This window comes from Sinocyclocheilus anshuiensis, unplaced genomic scaffold (assembly GCF_001515605.1).
Source record: "Sinocyclocheilus anshuiensis isolate Anshui unplaced genomic scaffold, SAMN03320099.WGS_v1.1 scaffold1287, whole genome shotgun sequence".
In the NCBI taxonomy this organism is placed as follows: domain Eukaryota; kingdom Metazoa; phylum Chordata; class Actinopteri; order Cypriniformes; family Cyprinidae; genus Sinocyclocheilus; species Sinocyclocheilus anshuiensis.
Window position 1 is genome coordinate 560,460 of NW_015539958.1, and position 24,829 is coordinate 585,288.

Here is a 24,829-nt window from a genome sequence, read left to right on the forward strand (position 1 = left end):
ATCTGTGATTATTCTGATTGTGACAATCTCTGAAATTGCATGAATCAGAAATGTAAAATTCAAATCTAAATCACGTCTCAGCAGGGCAAACTTTAAAAAATGTTTATTTTCAAAAAACAAACAAACAAAAAAAACAACTATAGTACACAGAACTGTAGCAATTTACATGCACCTTCCAAATGTAACCATGGCCAACCACTTTCTATCACACCCGTCTGTCCTCTTCATAAGAGGGTCATCAGTGTCCCACAGTAAAACCAAAAATAAAGAACCCTGATAATACATCAACATTGCAGCAGTTCATCAAAGTCATGATTCAAGTAAATGCTCATTACAAGAGCCTGAAAAATAAACCAGCTGTCCTGTGCGTGAACGGTAAACTAGCAAAGAACATTCGGTATCAGAGAAAACACATACATATTTGGAAATACAGGTTTGTGCAGTCATGACTGAAATGGAAATAGTTGCTCCTGGTCCCAAATGGGTGTAAAAAGCAAGTTGCAAAAACTGTGAATGGTGACACCTGGGGTCATGACACGCTGAAAGCTTTTGAAGAAGACAAATATTGGTTTGCAAACAGAGATAAACACTTTACAACGACACTGACAAAGCCAAGTGGATTTCCCAGAACAAAAACACCGACTATTGTTACTTGAAGTGATCTGTCAAGGAATGAGCCGTCTTTTCTTCAATGAAAAACATTGAAGGAACTCAACTCAAAACAAAAACGTTTTTCCTCATATTTTCAGATTTATACTGAATAGGCACGTCCTGAATATGACTAACCGGCTGTTTCAAACAGCTTTGGCAGAGAATGGTGGCACCGCAGTGACATCCTCACTAGAAGCCAAACATGGTCCGTCTTTGGCTGCAGCATCTCAGGTCGGTAAATTTTGCAGGATAAGACTTTATGTTACACAACCGAATGTTTGTGTACAGTATGTAGAGCAACAGCTTGCGCTGTTCGTGAGTCATTCGTTTAATGGCGCATGGGACAGAAAAACAGAACTGCTAATAGCGATTTCTGTCTAAGCTACCGCCCACATCAAACACGCTTTCAGTTTTAATTTTCCCTTACTGCTCTGGCACAGCAGCCTCATACACACAAATATAACCTTGAGTTTTATAACTATACTGTATAAGGAAGAAAAAAGTAACAGCAAGCAGCAACTTTTGACAAGTTTGGATGTCATTCATCCAAATTAAACGTATATGCGTGTATGTGATCACACTCTCTATAGTATCTAACCGGTCCCTTGTCCTAGGCTAGATGTCTGTTACTTGTCAATGAGCCCGGCCTCTTTCAGTTTGAAGTAGAAAAACTTCTCCAGTGTGTTGGCGCACTTGCAGTACTCGCTGTCTGGAGGGTTGTACTCTCTGCAGTTCGTGATCACTCTCTGCAGGTCAGCGATAAACAGCTTTTTTGTCACATAATACCGGTTCTTCAGACGCTCTGTCATCGTTTTCAAGTCTGAGTAGGAGGAGAGGTTTATTCAATAGGATGCAAGCTGCTGTTGTTCAAACTGTATAGACTTTTACTGATTAATATTGGCAGTCTAGCTCGTTCAACTAATTCAATAGCGGCTCATTACTGTATATGCAGATTATATTAGCACCTACCAATGGGGAAGCGGATGACCTCATAATAGTCTGGAGCTTCAGATTTCTTCACTGGCTCCATGAAAGGCCAGGCGTCTGGATGAGTCTGTTCACACACAGATGAGATGGTGAGAATATTGAATATATGAGAATATACCCGAATATTGTGTAGTTAATGTGCTGAAATGAATGTGTGAGTGACAACAGGCCTCTTACTTTAATCTGTGCAAGTAGATTCTTTAGCATGTTGTAGAGCAGATCTGGATCTTTCAGCTCTTTACTGCAGAGATAAAATAAAAGAGAATGATTTATACACATAGGGTAGAAAAATAACACTCATAAAACACCAAAAGCAAGTAAAAATTGCTTTCTGCAAGTAAAATAGCAACTTGACAGGGCTGCTAATTTTATTAGGAACTGCAACATAATTCTGCGGTTTTATTAAGACTGGCTCATCTTTCACACACTAAAAGTGACCAAGTGTGACCTTAGCCTCAAATATATGCAGATATATAAAGTAATATGGAATATATATTACACAGAAAAACAGCTAAATAATTTTAATAAATCACTGTCACGCAATATTAAAAATAACATTTTAATTTCAATTAAAAATACTGAAATACTGTTCAATTCTCTCAACTGTCATTGGCAAAAAAAAACAACAACGTATACAGATACACGACTGTTCAAAAGTTTAGTCAGTAAGGTTTTTTTAATGTTTAAAAAGTTTACTATGCTCATAAAGGCTGCAAAAATGAAGTAAAATGTAAAATAAATAAGAGTATTCTATTGTAATTATTTCTAAATGTAATTGTGTGATGGCAAAGCTGAATTTTCAGCATGATTACTCCAGTCTTCAGTGTCACATGATCCTTCAGAAATCATTCTGATATGACGATTTGCTGCTTGCTATATTATGCTACATTTGTTCAGGATTATGTGATGAATAAAAAGTTCAAAAGAAGAGCATTTATTTGAAATAGTAAAGACATTTAGAATATGTGACCATGGACCACAAAACCAATCATAAGGGTCAATTTTTTTAAATAGAGATTTATACATCATCTGAAAGCTGAATAAATAAGCTTTCCATTGATGCTGCTTGCTATATTATGCTACATTTGTTCAGGATTATGTGATGAATAAAAAGTTCAAAAGAAGAGCATTTATTTGAAATAGTAAAGACATTTAGAATATGTGACCATGGACCACAAAACCAATCATAAGGGTCAATTTTTTTAAATTGATATTTATAAATCATCCAAAAGCTGAATAAATAAGCTTTCCATTGATGAATAGGACAATTATGAAAGAGGATTAGGGCCAAGCAATAATAAAAAAATAAAACCATCTCGAGATTAAAGTCGTTAAATTTCAAGAAAAAAGTCGAGATAAAATGTTGAGATTAAACTCGTTAAATTTCGAGAATAAAGTCGTTATGTTTCGAGAAAAAAGTCGAAATAAAATGTTGAGAATAAACTCGTTAAATTACAAGAAAAAAGTCGTTAAATTGCGAGAAAAAAGTCGAGAATAAACACTCGTGTCATGTTCATTTCATCTCGTTGGACAGTGGTATTTGGTGCCTGCAGTGGCGCAGGTTGGAGAGTACACTGGGGAGTAGTGATGATACGATCGACTGGGTTTTGCCAAACTCGCTTTTCTTCCTTTTCTCATCACATATCACATCGGAAAAGTGGAAATCAATTGCTTAACGAGTGTTTAATAATAATGTATTAATTAGGGGTAGGCAGGCTATAAGGAGGGCTTTGTTGTCCCAATAAGGCAGCATCTATTTAATAATTTCAATAAATAAAATAATTGTTATTAAAATCAATGTCATTATTGCATCCTGTTAATGTACAACAATACTGAGGTGCAAATAGTATCTGACACTATTTATAAGCATAAATAGCATCTAATTAGCTACTATTTACACTTATTGCAAAGATCAGCTACTTTTACTGAACGTAAATAGAATGGCTATTTTCACTTAGAGTAAATAGCACACATCTAAAATGCTGCTGTTGTCACTTAGTGTAAATAGTACATATAACTATTTTCACTGTAAATAGCATCTGGCAGGGGTGTCCAAAGTCCGGCCGCGGGCCAAATATGGCCCATGGATGAATTTCAAACGGCCCGCAGCTTGTCTATTGAAATGTAGGCTATTATATGTGGCCCGCCAATCATAATTTGCAAATCATGCAGTTTCACAATGTCAACACAAGGTGCCAGCACTAAATTTTAGGCCAGATGTATCAGTAAAACGTGAGTGACAACAATTTGATAACACATATGCGCTGTCATTTCTTTAGCGCACCGAAAGTGGAAGAGCGCTACTCGTGTGAAGCGTGCTGCACGGATCATTATTAGCTCTGCCTAAAGACAGCGCAGCGCGAGCTCAGAACAAATGCGTTTACTCGCAGGTCTCGATCAGGCGACCACTAAACAGCGCTGTGAGAAGCGTTTGAGCTTGGAGCAGAGCTCTCCTATACAAACCACAGATGTCACAGTGATTTAAACTAGTTTAAAGGCAGAAGAAACCGCGCTGCCATTCTCAACAACACTGACGCGGAAAACAGGAGAAACACTGTGACAACAATGCAGTTAGAATACTTTTAAATACACAAATTAATACTTACAATGAATTTACTGTAGTAACACTAAACCTACCTAATTAATACATTATTATTAAACACTCATTAAGCAATTGATTTCCAATTTTCCGATGAGATATTTGATGAGAAAAGGAAGAAAAGCGAGTTTGGCAAAAAGACGGTCTCGAACCCAGTCGATCGTATCATCACTACTCCCCAGTGTACTCTCCAACCTGCGCCACTGCAGACGCTAATTAATGGCGTCCAACGAGATGAAATGAACATGACACGAGTGTTTATTCTCGACTTTTTTCTTGAAATTTAATGACTTTTTTCTTGTAATTTAACGAGTTTATTCTCAACATTTTATTTCGACTTTTTTCTCGAAACATAACGACTTCTTTTTTCTTGAAATTTAATGACTTTTTTCTCGTAATTTAATGAGTTTATTCTCAGCATTTTATCTCTTTCGCAATTTAAATGACTTTTTTCTCATAATTTAATGAGTTTATTCTTAACATTCTATTTAGACTTTTTTTCTCTAAATTTAATGAGTTTTTTCTTAAAACATAACGATTTTATTCTCTAAATTTAAAGAGTTTTTTCTCGAAATTTAACGACTTTAATCTCGAGATGGTTTTATTTTTTTATTATTGCTTGGCCCTAATCCTCTTTCGTAGACAATATTTGGCCGAGATACAACTATATGAAAATCTTTCATACATTTTTTTTTTCACGAATTCACGAATCGGATAATTTTTCGGATCAGCAAAAAATAAAAAAATGAGTGAAAGCTTACTTTAAGTACTTCTATACCACAGCAAAACTACTAGCTTTGATAAAGTTAGTAATAAAACAAGAACAATTACACAAATTACAAGCATAGATGAATACAACAAAACAGTTACAAATAAAGTCAGTAACAGTAGCATTCAGGGGCAGAAATGTAATAATTAAGTGTAAAATAACACAATAGTGCTCACTGCATAAGTTAAATACAGATTAATCTTTGTTAGAGCTGTGGTGTTATTTGATTAGCAGACAGAAACAGGTATTTATTGGCTGCTGTCTCTTTAAGACCAAAAGCACGGACCTAATACTGACACACATCCGTTTTTTTCCCTCAGCTGTTTACGTTCACTTAAGACATAACCGACTGTGTTTACTAGAATACTTGCCAAAACGGGTATTTTAACATAACTTTGTGTGTATGTGAAAGAGGAATCAATTCGCTGTTCACGCGGTGTTTCTCGCTCTGCGTGTGCGCGCTTCGGGTGTGTGCAGCAGCGACTGAGCGCACAGAAAACAGCGCGCGAGTTAAAATTGCTTGAATGTGTAAACTGGCAAGACAAAACACTTGCAAATGATAAACTTTAACTCTATGATGGTTAAACCTAACAGTTAATCTGCGAATCACATGCCTGCCGAGCCGCGCAACCTGCTCCGTACGGATCCCGGATCATCTACGATCCGTTGCACCCCTAATGATAATACATTTTAGATATATTTAAGGTAGGACATTTACTAAATATCTTAAATGGAACATGATCTTTACTTAATATCCTAATGATTTTTGGCATAAAAGAAAAATTTTGACCCCTCCAATGTATTTTTGGCTATTGCTACAAATATACCCGTGCTACTTATGACTGGTTTTGTGGTCCTGGGTCACATATTACAAAAGGTTTTCTGTCAATTTAACATATTCTTGCTGAATAAAAGTATTAATTTCTTAAAAAAAAAAAAAAAATCTTACTGAGCCCAAACTTTTGAAAATCATCTGTAAGATGCAGTTCCTCTATGATCTAATACAGACACACAGATGGTCTAAGATTTCAGAATGAATATGCATAAATTCTCCTCTGACCTTTTCTCCTTGGCACTAGGTTTCCAACCAGTCTCTCCTCAAGAAAAAAGGAAGGGAGAGAGTGTGTGAGAATGGAAGAATTCTGTACTGTATGTATCATAGGCACTATTAAGACACGAGTGCACACTTACTGATGCCTGGTATACTCTCCACAGGAATCTGCCGCACACCCTCTTTAAAGCAGGTGAGACCAGGATACACTTTCCTGATCTGATTCTGTTTCCTCTCAATCAGTTTCTTGATGATCTACAGCGGACAACAACAAACCCATAGCCATGTTACAAAGACTGGCTGCCTTTTTCTAAGAATTGTTGACAAATTGACAAAATGTTAATGCGTGCAGCCAATTTTGGATATTTTGAAATATATTAAAAACAAAAAAAACAACAACAACCTATCATATACACCAATACACAATGTAAATACCACTGGATAAACCAACACAATGTAATTCCTCTTCAGCAGCAGGGTAAATCTGTGCACTCTCACCTCTTTCTGCCTCTTTATGATGTGTGAGAGTTCGGTGTAGGGTATTCTGGGATTGAGCTCGCACTCCATCAGCGTGGCTCCCTCATAGTCTTTGATGTAACCAAGGTATCGGCTCTTCGGCACTTTGATGTCTTTGGAGAAGCCCTACCGACAGAACGAGGGTTCAACAGGTGAAGCTGTGCAGTGGAAAAACAGAAAATGTAAAACGTCTGAACGAGAGTGGATGGAACTGTACCTGTTTTTTGAAGTAGCCGATGGCGTATTCGTCAGCATAAGTGAGGAAGTACAGAATGCCGTGCTTGATGTGGTACTCCTTAAGATGATTCATCAGGTGTGTGCCATAGCCCTAAACATGCACGCGCACACACACAAAATTCATTCATCAAAACATCAATTCATACATGCCATGCCACAAAACAAAAGGGCTATTCATCTACATATTAATATGACAATTTCTGTGATTAATGTGGATGGATGGTTTAAATAAATTAATGCAGAATAATGCTTTTTTTTTTTTTTTTACTTCCTAAGGCTACTTTTTTATTAGTCCATGTAAAATAAAATGAGCAAACCTACAGCAGTGCATTCTGGGATTGGTTTAAGAGTGAAGCATGCCTACCATGCTGCCTTATTTTTTTTGGGTAAATTTATATCGTGAGATACTTAGTTTATTACAGGGTTTCTGCAGACTTGAACAAGTTAAATTTAAGACTTTTTAAGACCTTTTTAATACCACCTTATATGAAATTTAAGACCAAAACCTGTAATGGAAATACACATTTTATTACATACATATATGTAATATTTAATGTGTATAAATTAAAAAGAAAACAAAATATCAATGCTGTAATAAATGGTATTTATTACTATGATATACAGTGAACTTTTCATGTCAGCAGACAATATTCCATACAAAATATCCCCACAAAATAACTGCATCACTGAGATTTTTGGTGGAGTAATTAAGACATTTTAAGACTTTTTAAGGACCCGCGGACACCCTGTTATTAGGAAGCAGTTTTTAAATGCTCACTGCAGTTTAGAATAGTGGTTGTCAGCCTTTTTGACCTGATGGCCCCCATGTTGCCCAAAACCTCCCCTAAACAATATTTTAAGAGCATTGATATACTGAATTAATTACCCATGATTAATTTTAATCACAATTCACTATGCAATTAATTCAGTTATAAAAACTATGTTCTTCAATAAAAACAAGACTTCCCTCTTTGAAGTTTGCTAAGACCCCCTGGTTGAGAACCACTGAGTGCATCTCCGTACCTTGACCTGCTCGTTTGAGGTGACCGCACAGAAGACGATCTCTGTGAATCCCTGAGTGGGGAACATCCTGAAGCAGATCCCTCCAATCACACGGCCATCTTTAATCAGAGACAAAGTCTTGTGCTTCCTGAGGTCACACAGAGGACACAGGGTCAAAAGAGGCTGAGGGGAGGCTAGCGAGACATAAAATCTGACAGGCAAAGGTTGAGGAGAGTAGCAGGCTCTCTGGAAAAAGGAAGGGGTCCCTGTAGACTTACGGGTCAAACACAAGACGTGTGATGTACTCTTTGGGCATGCGGGGAAGTTGATGGGAGAAAACATTTTGCAGGCCCACGAGCCACATTAGAATCTTCTTATTGGACTTCTGAGAGAGTGAGTTACCAATCACATGGAACTCAATGATGCCTCTCCTCTCCTCCAAACGAGCCGTCTCGTCACGAGCTGCGTTTGCAGACAACAGACTAGTCTGGGAAACCAGCAAACAAATGACAAATCATTCATTTCACTCTTCAAAAGTATAATCACAAAACACAGGATGTTCTAATGCTGAATGGAAAAACCTCATGCTATATTCAAGGAATGGTTGACCCAAAAATGAAAATTTGCTCACCCTCAGGCCATCCAAGATGTTGACGAGTTTGTTTCTTCATCAGAACACATTTGTAGAAATTTAGCAACTGATCCTCTGCAGTGAATGGCTGCCGTCAGAATGAAGGATCCATTGGTGAGCAAGTGATGTAATTCTTAATTTCTCCAAATGTGTTTCAATGAAGAAACAAACTCTTCTACATCTTTGGTGGCCTGAGTACATTTTCATAAAATCTTAATTTTGGGGTGAACTATACTTTTAAAGCTATCATAAGGGTGTGATGAACTCTGACCTCTGGCCCCAGCATGGCAGCAGGGTCTGTAATGGTCTTCATGACTTCATTGACCAGTTCCATGGGGATGTCGCCCATAACTCGGATCCGCTTGGCATCCTCCAGAGTCAGTGCCTCGGGATGCTTTCGCTTCTCTCCTGAGAGACAGTTTATCACACAATGATTTCCATGATCTTTGACAACATCATTCTTAAAGGGGTCAGGAACATCATTTTTGTAATTATTTTATAATGTTCTCTGAGGTTCACTTATAATGTTAGTGTAATTTTACAACAAAAAACATAATTATCAACATCACAATATTTTCTATCCTGTTTTTGAGCATCTCTGCAGAACGCTCTGTTTTTATAGGTGGGGCGCATTCAAGACTCGCAAGTAAACGCCCACTGCTGTGATTGGCTAACAGTTTCACTTATTAAAATACCAGATGGACGCTGCTGTGACGTACTCTGAAAACAACATGGGTCATTTGGGTTAAAAACTTATAAATGCTCAGTATATATCAAACGGTCTGGAACAGACAATGCAATAGTGGTAAAAGCACGTTTACTCTCACTTCTGTGTTGCGACATTACTGTTGGATCCGCTCTAGTCAGACTCAGCGCTGCATCATCGTTTACTTTCAGTCTCTCTGAAAAGCCTGCATCATACCGTCTTGTTTAAAAATGAATCAGTAGCAAAGTAAAGCAAACAAACAATCATTGATTCACTGACGCAATCTGGAGTTCTTTGCTAATTTTACCCCGTGTGTTTACACCGGACACAAGCGGCACAACGCGACTATAGACAGCAGAACCCATTATAATCGGTGATTCTGTCTACACTGGATGCAGCACGGATTGACACAACAAATCCCAGACAGTAAACTGATGTCCCGCTCTATTTCTGACATACAAGCATCTGCGCCATTTCTGACCTGAAAGAGAAATTGATTCGCGACATGATGCAACAGGGCTCGTGTCCGATCTAGATATGCTAGGATCACAATGAAGGCAATTCAAAGACAATTTTTCACATCTTACACTACACAGTGTCTTGTAATCTTGTAATATCATCTGTATGGTTCTGATGATTGAGTAATCCTGTGTTTGCGTCACTCTTAGTATTTCCTCTCCTTCTACTACAGACGCGTATCAGTGGGCGGAGCTAAAGAGGCAGTGATGTAGAAGCAGACGTTGATCTTCTCCTGCGGAGGCGGAGCTTAGCCACACTATTACGTCATAAAGTGGCACATTCCACAACGAGTCATTTTAGCTGCTGGAATGGATTAGAGTTGTGAGAAACAACAGAAGCCCTGAGGAACAACAGACTGCTCCCCAGAAAAGTTTTTTGATATGTGCTTAGCGTACCCAAGCCAAGGTTCCTCCTGAGCCATGTATGTGTTAATTAAAGCAGTTTGCAGTGGGCTCACAACACCCTTTGGACTTGTTTCTTCCTGGACTATCAATGGCAGTATGACTAATTCATTTACTGAGTATTAACATTTACTCAGAGGACCATGATGATGTGGCCTACTGTTCTGAAGTGTTAGAATAGAATAGAATAGAATATGACTTCAGGGTCATACACTTTTTTTTCCCCCAACTGGGTCAACTGTTATGCAAATCGATCTGTCACATGGTTCTCTGACCAAGTGCCCTTCAATCATTAGTGCATTTGATTGAATGATTGTCTACTGAGCTTTACTGTGTCAATAACGTCTGCTTTGGAATAGGCCATGATTTTTCTGGTGGAAAACGTGCAGATCTAATTTAATTAATTTAAGTGCCTGTCAATTACTGCTGTAGTTGAATGCTAGTTCAGAACATAAACACTTGATTGAGGAGTCCTTTGGGAACCAGTTAAGAACTGGTGTTTTAATGAATTGTACTCAGTGATCGAACTGAGCCGGTAATCGGTGGCTTCATGGCTTGGTATTGTTTGGTAAGGTTTGCTTGTTACTTTAGCTTCGGAATCTATTGTTGCTTATTCTGTCCATGTATAAATGAATCAAAGGTCTGACTTTTTGAACCACCAAGCATGCATTGTTTTTTTTGTTTTAATGTGTGTGTAATTATTAATTATTAATGGGTCATTTGGGTTAAAAACCTATAAACACTCAGTATATATAAAACGGTCTGGAACAGACAATGCAATAGTGGTAAAAGCACGTTTACTCTCACTTCTGTGTTGCGACATTACTGTTGGATCCGCTCTAGTCAGACTCAGCGCTGCATCATCGTTTACTTTCAGTCTCTCTGAAAAGCCTGCATCATACCGTCTTGTTTAAAAATGAATCAGTAGCAAAGTAAAGCAAACAAACAATCATTGATTCACTGACGCAATCTGGAGTTCTTTGCTAATTTTACCCCGTGTGTTTACACCGGACACAAGCGGCACAACGCGACTATAGACAGCAGAACCCATTATAATCGGTGATTCTGTCTACACTGGATGCAGCACGGATTGACACAACAAATCCCAGACAGTAAACTGATGTCCCGCTCTATTTCTGACATACAAGCATCTGCGCCATTTCTGACCTGAAAGAGAAATTGATTCGCGACATGATGCAACAGGGCTCGTGTCCGATCTAGATATGCTAGGATCACAATGAAGGCAATTCAAAGACAATTTTTCACATCTTACACTACACAGTGTCTTGTAATCTTGTAATATCATCTGTATGGTTCTGATGATTGAGTAATCCTGTGTTTGCGTCACTCTTAGTATTTCCTCTCCTTCTACTACAGACGCGTATCAGTGGGCGGAGCTAAAGAGGCAGTGATGTAGAAGCAGACGTTGATCTTCTCCTGCGAAGGCGGGGTTTAGCCACACTATTAAATCATAAAGTGGCACATTCCACAACGAGTCATTTTCTGAGCTTGGTTTCAATAAAAGCGGTTTTTAAACTAACGGGAAAGTTTTGAGTTTTGAAACTTACAGCATGTTTTTATAGTACATTGACCTGTTATGTGTCAAAAGATCAAGGGACCTTTGATTTCTCAGTTCATGACCCCTTTAAGTCTGATGCATATATGATTGTGTACTTCAATTAAATGCCAAAGTACAGAGTTCACAGTGCACAGTAAATAATTCTTCAACTAGATCTTCTTACCGGTTACTGGTTCAGAGGAAGCTACGTCCAAACCTGTAACACCCAGAGCAGAACCACTGCTGCCTTTACTGAGAGGAGAGCCAGACACCGAGACTGGACTCAGCACTAAGACAGAAAGAGTAAAAAGTAGCATCACTTTTCGTTTTAAAACAGACCATTCCAAAGACACTGAGGTGGGACACGAATCTTGTCAGGCTTACTGAATGTTTACAGTATCAAATGTGTATACCCACTTGTCAGGTGATGGATGCCACACTTTAAGATCATGTAAAATGATAAAAATGTGATTTACTGTAGCCTTTATTTACATAGAATTCATTATGGTAGCAGTCTACTTTAGGTTTTCTTTGTTATTTGCAAATCTTGATGTTTTTAGTAATGAATATAGCTCAATTTTTCCCCTTTAAAAAGTTTTGAAACCATTATAAGGATAATGTAGCCAAACATTTATGAATGAAAATGTCATGCTTGTCTTTTTTTTACATAAATTAGAATTTGAGCAAGTTGTTGTTACATTACAAAATTAATCTAAATGCTCATCCCTAATAACCAGCTCATCACACACCTGTTTGATGCCCCAGCTGTGTCCCCTCTGAGGCTGGCATGGTGAAGTCTGCCTCCCAAATGGGGGAGTTCTCTCCATAGATTTCTTCTTCCAACATGGAAAGAAACCTAGTACACACACACACACACACAAACATGCTCAATTACACTATGTGAGAGTGATGGTGCTGGAGTGTGTATTATAAGACGGTATTGTGTCTTACTTGGGGAAGTGTGTGAGGATCAGAGTGCGTTTCTCTGGTGGGAGTTTGTCTTTCTCCACTCTGAACTTCTCCAGCAACTGTCTGCGGGTGACAGTGAAGATAGACTTCAGCAGACTGCGGCCGAACACCTGACAGGTCTCATACCGGGGCAAGCTGTCGTTACTCTGAGGAACATGACAGTAACAAAGCCACCTGAAACACACACACACAAACTAATTCACAAAACTGTTGATGTATGTATTCAAACACATCAAAATGACACTAATGAACCTATATACATTATAAGAAGACCCAGATGAAACGTTAGTGGAGAAAAATTATTGTAAGGAGAAGAAAAAAAAAGACTTATGATGTTATTTTTTTTATTAAAGAATTTTACAAGAAAAAATAATATTACAGAATAAACAATAAATGTCATTTTGACATTTGATGTAGCATGCCTCATATTTCAAAAGAGTGAAATCGATCATCTTTTTTTCATCTATTTTTTTCTGTTCATTTTGCCATTAATTGTAATAATCCAGTGAGATTTTTGTTTGAACAAGGAGTCCGATAACAGCCAGTGCTGCACACAGAGATCTGATCTCACCATCATCCAGTCTGTCTGGAATGACATGAAGACACAGAAAAAACTCAGACAGACTAAATCCAGAAGAACTGTGGCAACATCTCCAAGATGCTTCAAGAAACCTTCCTGCAAAGCCACAGTACTGTTAAAAGTTTTAGGCACTTGTGTAAAAATGAGGATGCGGTTAAAAATAATGTCATAAATAGATTTTCTTTATCAATTAACTTCTATTAACTAAATTAAATCAACCATTTTTGTGACCGTCCTTTGTGTTTAAAACAGCTTTTGTCAGAGGTGCACTTGCACATAGTTTTTCAGGTAGTTTTCCAGGTAGGTTTCTTGAAGCATCTTAGAGACGTTGCCACAGTTCTTCTGGATTTAGTCTATCTGAGTTTTTTCTGTTTCTTTATGTAAGACAGACTGGATGATGGTGAGATCAGATCTCTGTGTGGAGCACTGGCTGTTATCAGACTCCTTGTGCAAACAAAAATCTCACCGGATTATTACAATTAATGGCAAAAAGAATGTTTGGAAATGTAAATTGATATTTCCTACTGACACACTACAGCAAAAGATAGAAATAACTGACTTGAAATTTTTTTTTAAGCTGGTAAAAATACTAGTGTTCTAATAATTTTGGCCACCACTGTAACACACAAACCTAGTATAATCGACTTTGTAGGCGGCCGCATCCTCTTTCTGCGCCCTCTGACGGAACTGTGATGGGGTCTCCAGCTTCCAGTAGTTCAGACAGAGCAGAAACATCTTACTGAGCTCATACATGGTCTGCCTCTCCTTAGAAGCCAAATGACTGAACTTATACTGGACAAAGTTCAGCACCCCCTGAGAGAGAGAGAGACAGACAGAGAGAGAGCATCTTGAGTGCAGAACAACTCACACAACAATAATGACCTACATTAGAAGACAAATGTCCCACCCTTCTTCTCACCCATAAAGGCATTTTTTACATGGATTGTGACTGGCAGAAAACTTTTTGCCACCTTTCTTATACACAACACACACGTACTTGTTCTATGTTGGGTTTTTCAAAGGGAGGGCTACCGAGAGAGCCTTCCACCACTGGCTTCCCCATCTGCAGAATACACTTCCTCAGCAACTAAGAAAAGAAACAAGCAGTCAAACACACAGGCAAAAATGTGAAATATTCAGCTGACAGATAAACAAAAACATCTTAGAGGCTTTTTTAACATATTAGTAATTCATCTTGGGTGTGTTTGTACTTTTAAAAGAATTAATGAAGCAGATCACATCTGCCTGTTTACCTTGAACAGATAAAAGTAGACTTGCTTGGTATCCGTGTCTTCTTCTTTATGGACAGACATGAAGAGATTCTCCACGTCCACCACCATCCCCAACAACCGGTTAATCTCCTCCTCAGACACGTTCTCCAGGTGAGACACATGCTCCGCTATAGAAAAACACACAAGATAATGTAAACAACAATAATGATGCATTATATGAAGTAAAATACACAGTTAACATATAGCAGCCTGTATATCCACAAAGGTTGTATTTACGCTGCTTATTTCTGGTTTGCAAAACATATTTTATAAATTGTCCATTTAGGGTGATAATGGCTACACTTGACTTTATTATTTTTGTGCTTTTGCATATTTATTAATTAGACCATGTCCATTGTTCACACTTCGCTGTGTTTAAAGTATTTTCAAATACTTTGCTTAAATCACAGTTTGTAATGTGTAAGTTCACCTCATAGCTGGATGGCTTGGTTCATGGTTTATAACTCTGAAACGAAAACTTTTCAAACCCCTATGGGAAATATTCATCCAGAAGCAAGGCAACTGGAAAAAGTGGCTGGCCACTGTTGCACAATATCATGCTGGACCAGCTTATTTGGATGATACCAAGTAGAGTCATGGGTCTGATATGGTGTGATGTAATAAAACCGACAAAGAGGCATTCATCTTACCCAACGAGTGTCCACAGCTTCGGCAGGCCTCCGTCAGACTGGCTGCCTGCTGCTGGAGCTCCATACCAGCAGCTGTCGGAGGATTGGGGTTTTTCCATCCATTACATTTGCAAGCATCATTCGCCTGTAATATAAGAGAACACAGCTATGATTTAAAGAACTGTCAATGAGGACAGTAAAAATCAGGTTCATCAGGTAAATACTGACAAAACATTTTGATTTATAATAATGCAGTGGTGATAACACGACAATAAAATGAGATATATTGAAAATGTCGAATGTATGGTGCATGTTTTAAAAACATACATAATAAATGCATTTAATTAACCACCATAGGCTAATTTCACACTATATAAAAGCTGGTATAAAACATATTAAGCTACCCATTTTAAAAGCATTTTTCAGAAATGCGATTCATTTTTCATTCTTTAGTCCATATAGAAGTTTTCAGTCTTGTGTTTTTATTTTCCAACCTTAAATCACCTTTAGGCTTTAATACTTCATGAAGATAAGTTTAGATTTGTATTGGTACTAGGACACATGCGTGACTAGTTTGCAGGCTGTTACTGAAGCAGTGACACATGACAGGCCCGGGCACTCGCTCTATTGTTATGAGCCGAGCTCTCGGTTACCTTGCAGGAGGAAAACACTCCGAGTTTCTCCAGTTTTTTAGCCCGCGGAAACGAGCGGACTTGGGCTTTCTTCTGGCTGGACCACTGCTGCTGACTCAGGCCTGGTCGGGCCGGGTCGCTGCTCCCGGCACCGGGGTGCGGGGTGGATCCTGCCGGGCCGCTGGACTGAGCTTGCTGAAGCCGGGGCTGCACGGAGGTCTGTGCAGCCGGGTCCGCCATATCAGCAGCCTTCAATTCCTATCCTAGGATCGCCGCGCTCACTTCCACCCTGTTCCGCTTCAATAAAGTTTTGTGATGGTTTTCGATACGCGTTCTGACCACTGCACTGCGCATGCGCACTATAGGAGGTTGCTGGGAAATGGAGTATTAGGCTATAGGCAGTACTACAGAATTAAACGTTACAATACTTTCCACTGGGGGGCATTAAAAACACTGTGACTTGAGCTACTTATTATTGCAATATATCACTTGAAAAGAGCAAATGAAGCCTATTTATTAAACTTATATTTATCTAAACTTATTTATATTTAGTAGCAAAATGCATTTTTGGTATTTTGCTAAAATGTCAGTCAGCTAACACATTAGCTGGACTGATTTTTTTTTTTTTTAATAAATGTTTAAAAAAATACCATAAGACATTTTGCTACTAAATATAAATAGGTTTCTACACATTTATGATTAGGGATGGAAATCTTAAGAAACAATTCCGTTTCAGTTATTCTGCATTTACTAACCTGTTTCTAAACGCAACAGAAAACACCTTTTTATGTTCACTCTCGTTTTAATATTTTCAAATCTCTGAATCTTAAACATTGGCCTCACGTAGTGTATATATTTAACGAAATATAAACAAAATGTATTTAGATAAAATATCACTAACAACAAAACTAATTTGCATTTAGAACTACCAGTCAGAACCTACATGGTCTCAAGAGCCTTAAAGGTGCACTCAGCAATGTTTCTCCTTGTTAAAAAGTTTTACTCCTAAATAAATGCATAGTAATTTTGAAACAGTAGTATAAAATCAAGAACACATCATAATAATAGTCCAATCAAACCTGTTACCTTATAAAAGCTGTTTTATTGAACATGGAGAGGGTCCCTCAGGGGGGCTGCCATGTTAAGATCACATGACCAGCCAAATACTATTTGCCTAATCTGAGTAACCACCCTGTTATTGGACACTTTCACTCATGGATGAACTTAATCATGATTGACTGTGAACAGTGATTTTATACAATAGCATCAGTAACTCAACACAACTGCCAGCACAACATAAACATAATAGTACTGAATACACCATTACTTACTATGCTCCCTCCACAGCAGCAAAAGATGCACATTCGAGAATCATTAACGAAAACGAGCACCTTTTAAATCCATTTAGTAACTGTGAATAATTAAAAAACAGTTCTCCATTCCCAACCATATTTAGAACAGGAATAAAAAAAAATAATAAAAAAAACTCCAAATCACCACCTACTTTTAGAAATAACAACACAACAAACAGAATGTATACCTTCCCCTCCTTTATTGGTAAAATTACAAGCTCTATTAGGTTTGTGTTTTTCCATTTATTTGTTTTTGTCCATTGCCTCCCTTGTTCCTCAGACCTTGCTTGAGACGTCTGGGTCACCGTTCACATTTGTTGTGCTAGGTTACAATTGATGCTGAAAATGTGGGTCAAAAGAGACATCCTGCGACATTAAACAGAAGGGAACAATATTGACAGAAAATGACATGTTGTCAGAGGACAAAGAAATACCCAGTGCACTCTAAGAGACCATAAGTAAAAAAAACAAGTAAATTCTTACAAAGGTGCTGAATTTAAATGGTTAATGATTGGGGTCATATTCACAGGAAAAAAAAAAAAAAAAAAAAAAACAAGAGTACAAAAACAGCAACATTATCTTCTTTTTTCCCCTCGTAAATATTTGTAATATTTATTTTGGTCAGAGGAGGCTGATTTTGCCTTGTGTCATTTATATGTATTTTTTCCAAGTCTGATTTCAAAAACATTTCATTAATGCAAAGGGGAAAAAAAACAACACCAAATTGGAGTTATACCACCTCTTAATGCATTTAGATATACAAGTAAATACATGCAAACGATTAGAAAAGAAGTCTAGCCTATCAAATCATATACTGGTTTCATTTGTGCTGGAGTAGTGGATGTCTGAGAGACTAATACAATAGAAATAATACAGGATCTACAGAACAGCCTGACATAGATGGAAAATAGCCTGTTTTCTCAATCTCCGATCTTTCCTCTCTCCGACAAAGGAGGCATGTGATCAAGGAGAGCAGGAGAAAGATGAGGTGTAACTCAATACTGGCAGTATGCATCCACCAAAAGGGAGAGCGAGTCTGAATAGTGGCATCGCCACTAAATTTTTCATTCAAACGAGCAAATGAGGATAAGGAAATACAAAGGAGAGACAACTTGTTTTTCCACCAGCAGCAGTCTGGAATTTCTTTTGTCTAAAGTGTGATTGGTTAGATCTGATCACGTTTGTCTCCTTTTGCTTTGTCAAACTCTACACAAGACAAATCGAATAACTTTGAAAACCATAGATGGCAGAGACATGTCGTAGCTTGTGTTTGTATATGAATGTGCATGTACTGTTTTTGGGAGGAATAACTGGTCGAAACATTAACGTGTTGATTTACAAGGGTATCAATGGCCAGTTTCCAGTTCTGAAGCTGTATGGTACAGTCTAACTGGCCATAGTTTAGAGCTGGGTCATAAGTGAATGGATCTCACACTATGGATTCATACTGTGTTTGTGCATTAAATTGATCAAAGGTGACAGATCAAAAGTAACATTACAATAGATTCAAATAAATGCTATTCTTTTTAAACCTGGAAAAAAAATCTATCATGGTTTCCACAAAAATATTAAGAAGCACAACTGTTTTCAACATAATAATAATAACTTTAAAATAATAATATTAACTTAAAAAAAATAAGAGGAAATGTTTCTTGGGCAGCAAATCAGCTTATTAGAATGATTTCTGAAGAATCATGTGACACTGAAGACTGGAGTAATGATGCTGAAAATAGATGTCTGAGAGACTAATACAATAGAAATAATACAGGATCTACAGAACAGCCTGACATAGATGGAAAATAGCCTGTTTTCTCAATCTCCGATCTTTCCTCTCTCCGACAAAGGAGGCATGTGATCAAGGAGAGCAGGAGAAAGATGAGGTGTAACTCAATACTGGCAGTATGCATCCACCAAAAGGGAGAGCGAGTCTGAATAGTGGCATCGCCACTAAATTTTTCATTCAAACGAGCAAATGAGGATAAGGAAATACAAAGGAGAGACAACTTGTTTTTCCACCAGCAGCAGTCTGGAATTTCTTTTGTCTAAAGTGTGATTGGTTAGATCTGATCACGTTTGTCTCCTTTTGCTTTGTCAAACTCTACACAAGACAAATCGAATAACTTTGAAAACCATAGATGGCAGAGACATGTCGTAGCTTGTGTTTGTATATGAATGTGCATGTACTGTTTTTGGGAGGAATAACTGGTCGAAACATTAACGTGTTGATTTACAAGGGTATCAATGGCCAGTTTCCAGTTCTGAAGCTGTATGGTACAGTCTAACTGGCCATAGTTTAGAGCTGGGTCATAAGTGAATGGATCTCACACTATGGATTCATACTGTGTTTGTGTGTCTGTATCAGTCCTTGGGTGCATCTGCCAGCTGATTGGTCCGATGGTTAGTTGCCGCCTCCACAGCAGTGGCCACTTCTGCCCTGAGGTGCTGTCTCCTGTAAGTCGACCCCTCCTCTGGCCCGTCCGCCACTCCCTGCTCCACCCTGCGGTTCGTTCTTCGGAAGCTTCTTGGCTAAAGAGAAAGATTGAGAAGGAAAATTTCTTCATAAACGTACTAGGTTGATTTGATCTGAATAAAATCGCTATCAGTATTTGAACGACTAGGCGTGGTGTCTGGTTGAGCGTTTTTGCGGCAGGTGAAACTGGTGTCATGTTGCTGTGTTTTGCTCCAGGCTTGAAGAGAGTCAGTAAGAGAAATGAGATCGTACCGATAGCCATGAAGATCTCGTTCACGTTCATGGCGGTCTTTGCAGACGTCTCCATGAAGAGTAGGCTGTTGTCGTCTGCGTATGCCTGCGCCTCCTAAAGAAAGCATGTGGATGTGTTAAAAGCATATCAGAAGTAGATTCACACAGATTGTTTTGCGTTCATATAAACATACCTCAAAGTCAACAGCTCTCTTGTTGGCCAGGTCTGCCTTGTTGGCAGCCAGAGCAATAACGATATTTGGACTCGCCTGACGCTGCAACTCCTTCACCCAGTTCTTTGCTCTAGTGAATGTGTCCTAAGAGTGCAAAGAAAAACAGCAGAGAAGTAACTGTTAAACAAAGGAAAAAACAAATGAATGAAAAGATAAGGACTAGAACTTGTTTAAAATCATGAGTAAAGGGCTGTCAATTTAATGTGTTGATTTAGTACAACTCATTTTTTGAAGAAATTAACATATAATATATATATTATAGTATATATAGCATATAAAGCATTAATTTCTTTAAAATGTTACATATATATATATATATATATATATATATATATATATATAAAATATTCTATTCTTTTTAAACCTGGAAAAAAAATCTATCATGGTTTCCACAAAAATATTAAGAAGCACAACTGTTTTCAACATAATAATAATAACTTTAAAATAATAATATTAACTTAAAAAAAATAAGAGGAAATGTTTCTTGGGCAGCAAATCAGCTTATTAGAATGATTTCTGAAGAATCATGTGACACTGAAGACTGGAGTAATGATGCTGAAAATACAGCTTTGGCATCATATATTTTTAATTAACTGATATTGCAATTTATTTACTAAAAACACATACATAAGCATGTTTTTTTTTATATAAAAGACTTAAAAATATTTTACATATTTACAAATAAAACACTGTATTTTAAAACAATCACACATTCATATAAATTAGCTTAAGGTTGCCAACAGGAGTTGCATTGCCACTGTGACTTGCTTGACTTTGAGCAAAGGTCTGACTGTATCCTATAGAATAATAATTAACCCCAGCAGTCAGTCAGGTGAAACCTTATTATTCAGACCTTACCCTTCTGCTGAGCACAACGGCGTGATGTCAGCCTTTATTAGAGCCAATGCATGACTGGCAAAGTCACATTGCAGCTGAGGTGCCATGTAACCCTCAGGTGAATGATTGGCTGTATAAGACTGATCCAACTTAGACTTAAAGGTTTTGATTTCACAGTCACAGGCACTTACTGTGTTAGTAATGTCATAGACGACAATGGCTGCCTGGGCTCCTCTGTAGTACATAGGGGCCAGGCTATGATATCGCTCCTGTCCGGCTGTGTCCCAAATCTCAAACTTTACTGTTGTATCATCCAGGCAGACTGTCTGTGTGAGGAAAGCAGCTAGAAAGGAAAGAGAAACAGAAAGGTTTTTGACATGAAGCCAAAGTGTTTCTACGGAAGTCCTAAGAGGCCATGGATTATGAATATTTTTCTTTCTTGTTTTCTCGTGATCACGACTTAATTTTCTTGTGATGTCGACATAACGAAAGTTGTTTTCCCGTTATCACGACTTAATATTTTCTTGTGATCTCGACATAACGAAAGTTGTTTTCTAGTGATCTCGACATGACAAAAGTTGTTTTTTTTACAATGATTGTTTGATCTACTGTTGCTATAGTAATGAACACAACTTTGACCGCGCATCTGATCGACAGATAAACGCTCTTGCTCTTGTGTGCTCTTGCTGTATGTTGTGGATATTTCAGCAAATTTTGCTTTGCTTAGTAATAACATCTACAATACATAAATAAAGGCTAATCAATCACTGTTGATTTTTTTTCCCCAGAGACGGCATGCTAAACATTTTGTTTGTGTAATTAACATGTTTAAATGGTCAAAGCAACACTGCAAACACAGGCAGAGCAACTTCAGAAGGATGCAGAACTACACACATGGTCAGAATTGTTGGTACCCTTGGTACCCTTGTTGGTACCCAGTGAAAATAAATCTGCATTGTTAATCCTTTTGATCTTTTATTTTTTTTTTAAATCACAAAAATCTAACCTTTCATTGGAGAATAAGATTTAATCAGTTAGATAATAATTTATCTAAAAAAATATCATTATGAAATAAATGTTTTTCTTTAATACACATTGGACACAATTACTGGTACCCCTAGAAATTCTTATGAGTAAAATATATGTGAAATATATTCCCATTCATATTCACAATTTTGAGCACACCAGGGTGATTATGAACATGAAATTATCCAGCCATGGCTTCCTGTTTCACAGAAATATAAATAGGAGTGAAAACAAAGGCCAAATGTGCAGCAAAAGATAACTGAGCTTCACAAATTAGAAAGTGGCTTTAAGAAAAGAGCTAGAGCAGTGAAAATTCCCATTTCCACCATCAGGGCAATCATTAAGAAGTTCCAATCAACAGAAAATATTATGAATCTGCCTGGAAGAGGACGTGTGTCTATTATCGTCCTAATGCACGGTGAGAAGGAGAGTTTGAGTGGCCAAAGACTCTCCAAGGACCACAGCTAGAGAATTGCAGAAAAAGGTTGAGTTTCAGGGTCAGAAAACCTTTAAAAAATTACCTCCAGCACATTCAGTTGCCAGACACGACTGGAACTTCAAACGGGACTGGCGTTTGAAGTTCCAATGGTGAGATGTAACTAAAAAATTAGCTTTTTAGCAGTAAACCCTCAAGAAATATGCTGCTGTATTTTTAATGTTGTGGGCCAATATTTCTGCTGGAGGTCCTGGACATCTTGTTTAGATACATGGCATCATTGATTCTATCAAATACCAACAGATAAAAAAAATCAAAAAGTGACTGACTCTGTTAGAAATCTTATAATGGATCTGGAGTGATTCTGGATGAAGGAATGGTCTCTGATCTCGTCAGGTGTCCTCTAACCTCATCAGGCATTATAGGAGAAAACCCCTACACTATTTTGGCAAATGGAGGTTTCAAAACGTATTGAATAAAAGGGTACGGTTAATTGTGTCCAATGTGTATTAGAGAAAAACATTTATTTCATAATGATATTTCCCCCCCATTTTAAAGGGGTCATATGATGTTGCTAAAAAGAACATTATTTTGTGTATTTGGTGTAATTAAATGTTTATGCTGTTTAAGGTTAAAAAAAACACATTATTTTCCACATACTGTACATTATTGTTTCTCCTCTATGCCCCGCCTTTCTGAAACGCGTCAATTTTTACAAAGTCTGAATCAGTCTCATCAGTCAAAGTCTCATCAGTCTGAAAAGCGAGGTGTTCTCTGATTGGCCAGCTATTCAGTGCGTTGTGATTGGCCGAATACCTCAAGCGTGAGTGGCGGGACGACCAAACGACAGACAGAGTGGGTGTGGCGTCAGGCCTCGGAGAGGCTTTTATTAACAAAATATAAACAAAGTGTCCAGGAAAAAGGGGAATCAAGTGTCCAAAATAAAACAGGGGATCTGGTGTCCTCATCGTGCTGCGGGGTTCATGCAGGGAAGGGCAGTGGTCAGGAAGGAGGGGTCCAGGTAAGGGGCGGAGTCCGGCGGCCGCACGCGCTCCCCTCTCTGGTTTCTTTCAGCGGCTTCGTCCTTCTCTCTGCCCACGGAGCTTGAAGGGACTAGACGGCCCGGCATCCTAGCCCGACGGCCGTGTAACGGGTGCGGTTCCCGTCAGGACCGCGGGTCCGGTAGCTCACGACTCTGGCGGCACGGGAGTTCCTCTACGCACCCTTCCTGGACCCACGAGGACACCAGCGTGCATGCACGGGGAAGAGACCGGTCCCCCGAGGAGAGGCGCGCTCGGCATTTAAACAGCGGCGGTGATGAGGCTCCATTCGGTTCAGGTGTGCCCCATCACACACCACCAGCCCTGGCTATTTCAGCACCCCTCCTCTCTCACGCACCCAATCATGTCGGGAGCCTGGAGAAGGGCGGCGATTAAGGGACGGGGTGATGCTGATAATTAGGGGGAGGCAGCCGACTCGTCACAGCACCAAGAGCTTGTAACACTCCAAAGAGAAAGGAAAAATTGAAATTGCATCATATGACCCCTTTAAATTCTTATTCTCCAATGAAAGGATAGATTTTTGTGAATGTTTTAAATAAAAGATCAAAAGGATTAACAATGCAGATTTATTTTCATAGCCTTCTTTGATCATATTTACCAAGGGTACCAACAATTCTGACCACGTGTGTATTTGAAAATCTTTTAGAGCTGTTGATTCAACTCACTTTATTTTCCTTTTATTTGAAATCAAAATAAACATAATTTTGAATTTTGAATTAGTCATGTAGGATATGCTGTGACTGATACCATGTGCGTTACAAGCTTGGGATGCTGTTTGAAAGTGTTTATGTGTGTGGTTTCCACAAAGAAATGTAGAAAACACAAAAGATTACAACACTGTAGAACATCACTGAATTAAATTAGCCTATACTTTACATATAAATCACATTTCTTTTTAATATACATTTAATGATTAACAATAAAGATTAAAAATAATGAAAAGATGCACATTACAAATAAGTTGAAGCACGTCCTAAACACAACATCCCCACTTATTAACTAACAATCATGTACAATACATCAAAGATGCACAAATAAAGATAGGCCTATAGGTGCAAACAGAATACAGTGACATCAACCTTGGTTTTAATAAGCAGTTCGATTATGACACGGAGCGCTATTGCGGTGGTGAAACTGTGATGAGTCATGCATCTAGCAAGAACTTAATGATAAACAAATTAATCATATTGATTCAAGCATTTAACATTTATGAATTAATTAAGTATTAATAATGAAAAATACTGCACAAATTATAGCGATCACGAAGAAGGTCCTTATTCTGTCCCAAACGCGTACAGTAAAGTGGATATACAGTATACAACACCATCAGTTATATTCAGGTGTATACTGCCACCTGTTGGCGCAGTTGTGTAACTTGGAGAACAACTTTCGTTATGTCGAGATCACGAGAAAATATTAAGGGGGTCATATGATGCGATTTCAAGTTTTCCTTTCTCTTTGGAGTGTTACAAGCT

At 38.1% G+C, this 24,829-nt stretch overlaps 2 protein-coding genes across 2 annotated transcripts in view; both read right to left on the minus strand.

The window, feature by feature from the left end:
• Positions 1–130: 130 nt before the first annotated feature.
• Positions 131–16,059, minus strand: LOC107687008 (histone acetyltransferase KAT2A-like). The gene is made up of 18 exons (XM_016484147.1): positions 15,730–16,059; positions 15,098–15,221; positions 14,430–14,575; positions 14,174–14,263; positions 13,808–13,989; positions 12,579–12,770; positions 12,377–12,483; positions 11,812–11,916; positions 8,715–8,851; positions 8,091–8,299; positions 7,834–7,960; positions 6,791–6,901; positions 6,556–6,699; positions 6,198–6,312; positions 6,067–6,103; positions 1,816–1,879; positions 1,621–1,705; positions 131–1,471 (listed from the first exon to the last, which is right to left on the minus strand). Exons 1-18 carry the CDS (start codon positions 15,946–15,948, stop codon positions 1,278–1,280), a joined length of 2,388 nt encoding a protein of 795 aa, XP_016339633.1. The 5' UTR covers positions 15,949–16,059; the 3' UTR covers positions 131–1,277.
• A 2,739-nt stretch (positions 16,060–18,798) lies between these two features.
• Positions 18,799–24,829, minus strand: part of LOC107687010 (ras-related protein Rab-5C-like) — a 19,583-nt gene continuing 13,552 nt past the window's right edge. The window contains exons 3-6 of the mRNA XM_016484150.1: positions 21,023–21,174; positions 19,956–20,078; positions 19,783–19,876; positions 18,799–19,586 (exon numbers count right to left, since the gene is read on the minus strand). Coding sequence (XP_016339636.1) covers positions 19,459–19,586; positions 19,783–19,876; positions 19,956–20,078; positions 21,023–21,174 — 497 coding nt within the window. The 3' untranslated portion in view covers positions 18,799–19,458. The remainder of the gene's footprint in view (positions 19,587–19,782; positions 19,877–19,955; positions 20,079–21,022; positions 21,175–24,829) is intronic.

Coding starts and splice junctions, on each gene's coding strand:
- LOC107687008 (XM_016484147.1), bottom strand. CDS start 15,948: ATGGCGGACCCGGCTGCACAGACCTCCGTGCAGCCCCGGCTTCAGCAA. Junction 14,264..14,429: donor TCTACTTTTATCTGTTCAAG/GTAAACAGGCAG, acceptor TTCTTTTCTTAG/TTGCTGAGGAAGTGTATTCT. Junction 1,472..1,620: donor GGTCATCCGCTTCCCCATTG/GTAGGTGCTAAT, acceptor CCTCCTACTCAG/ACTTGAAAACGATGACAGAG.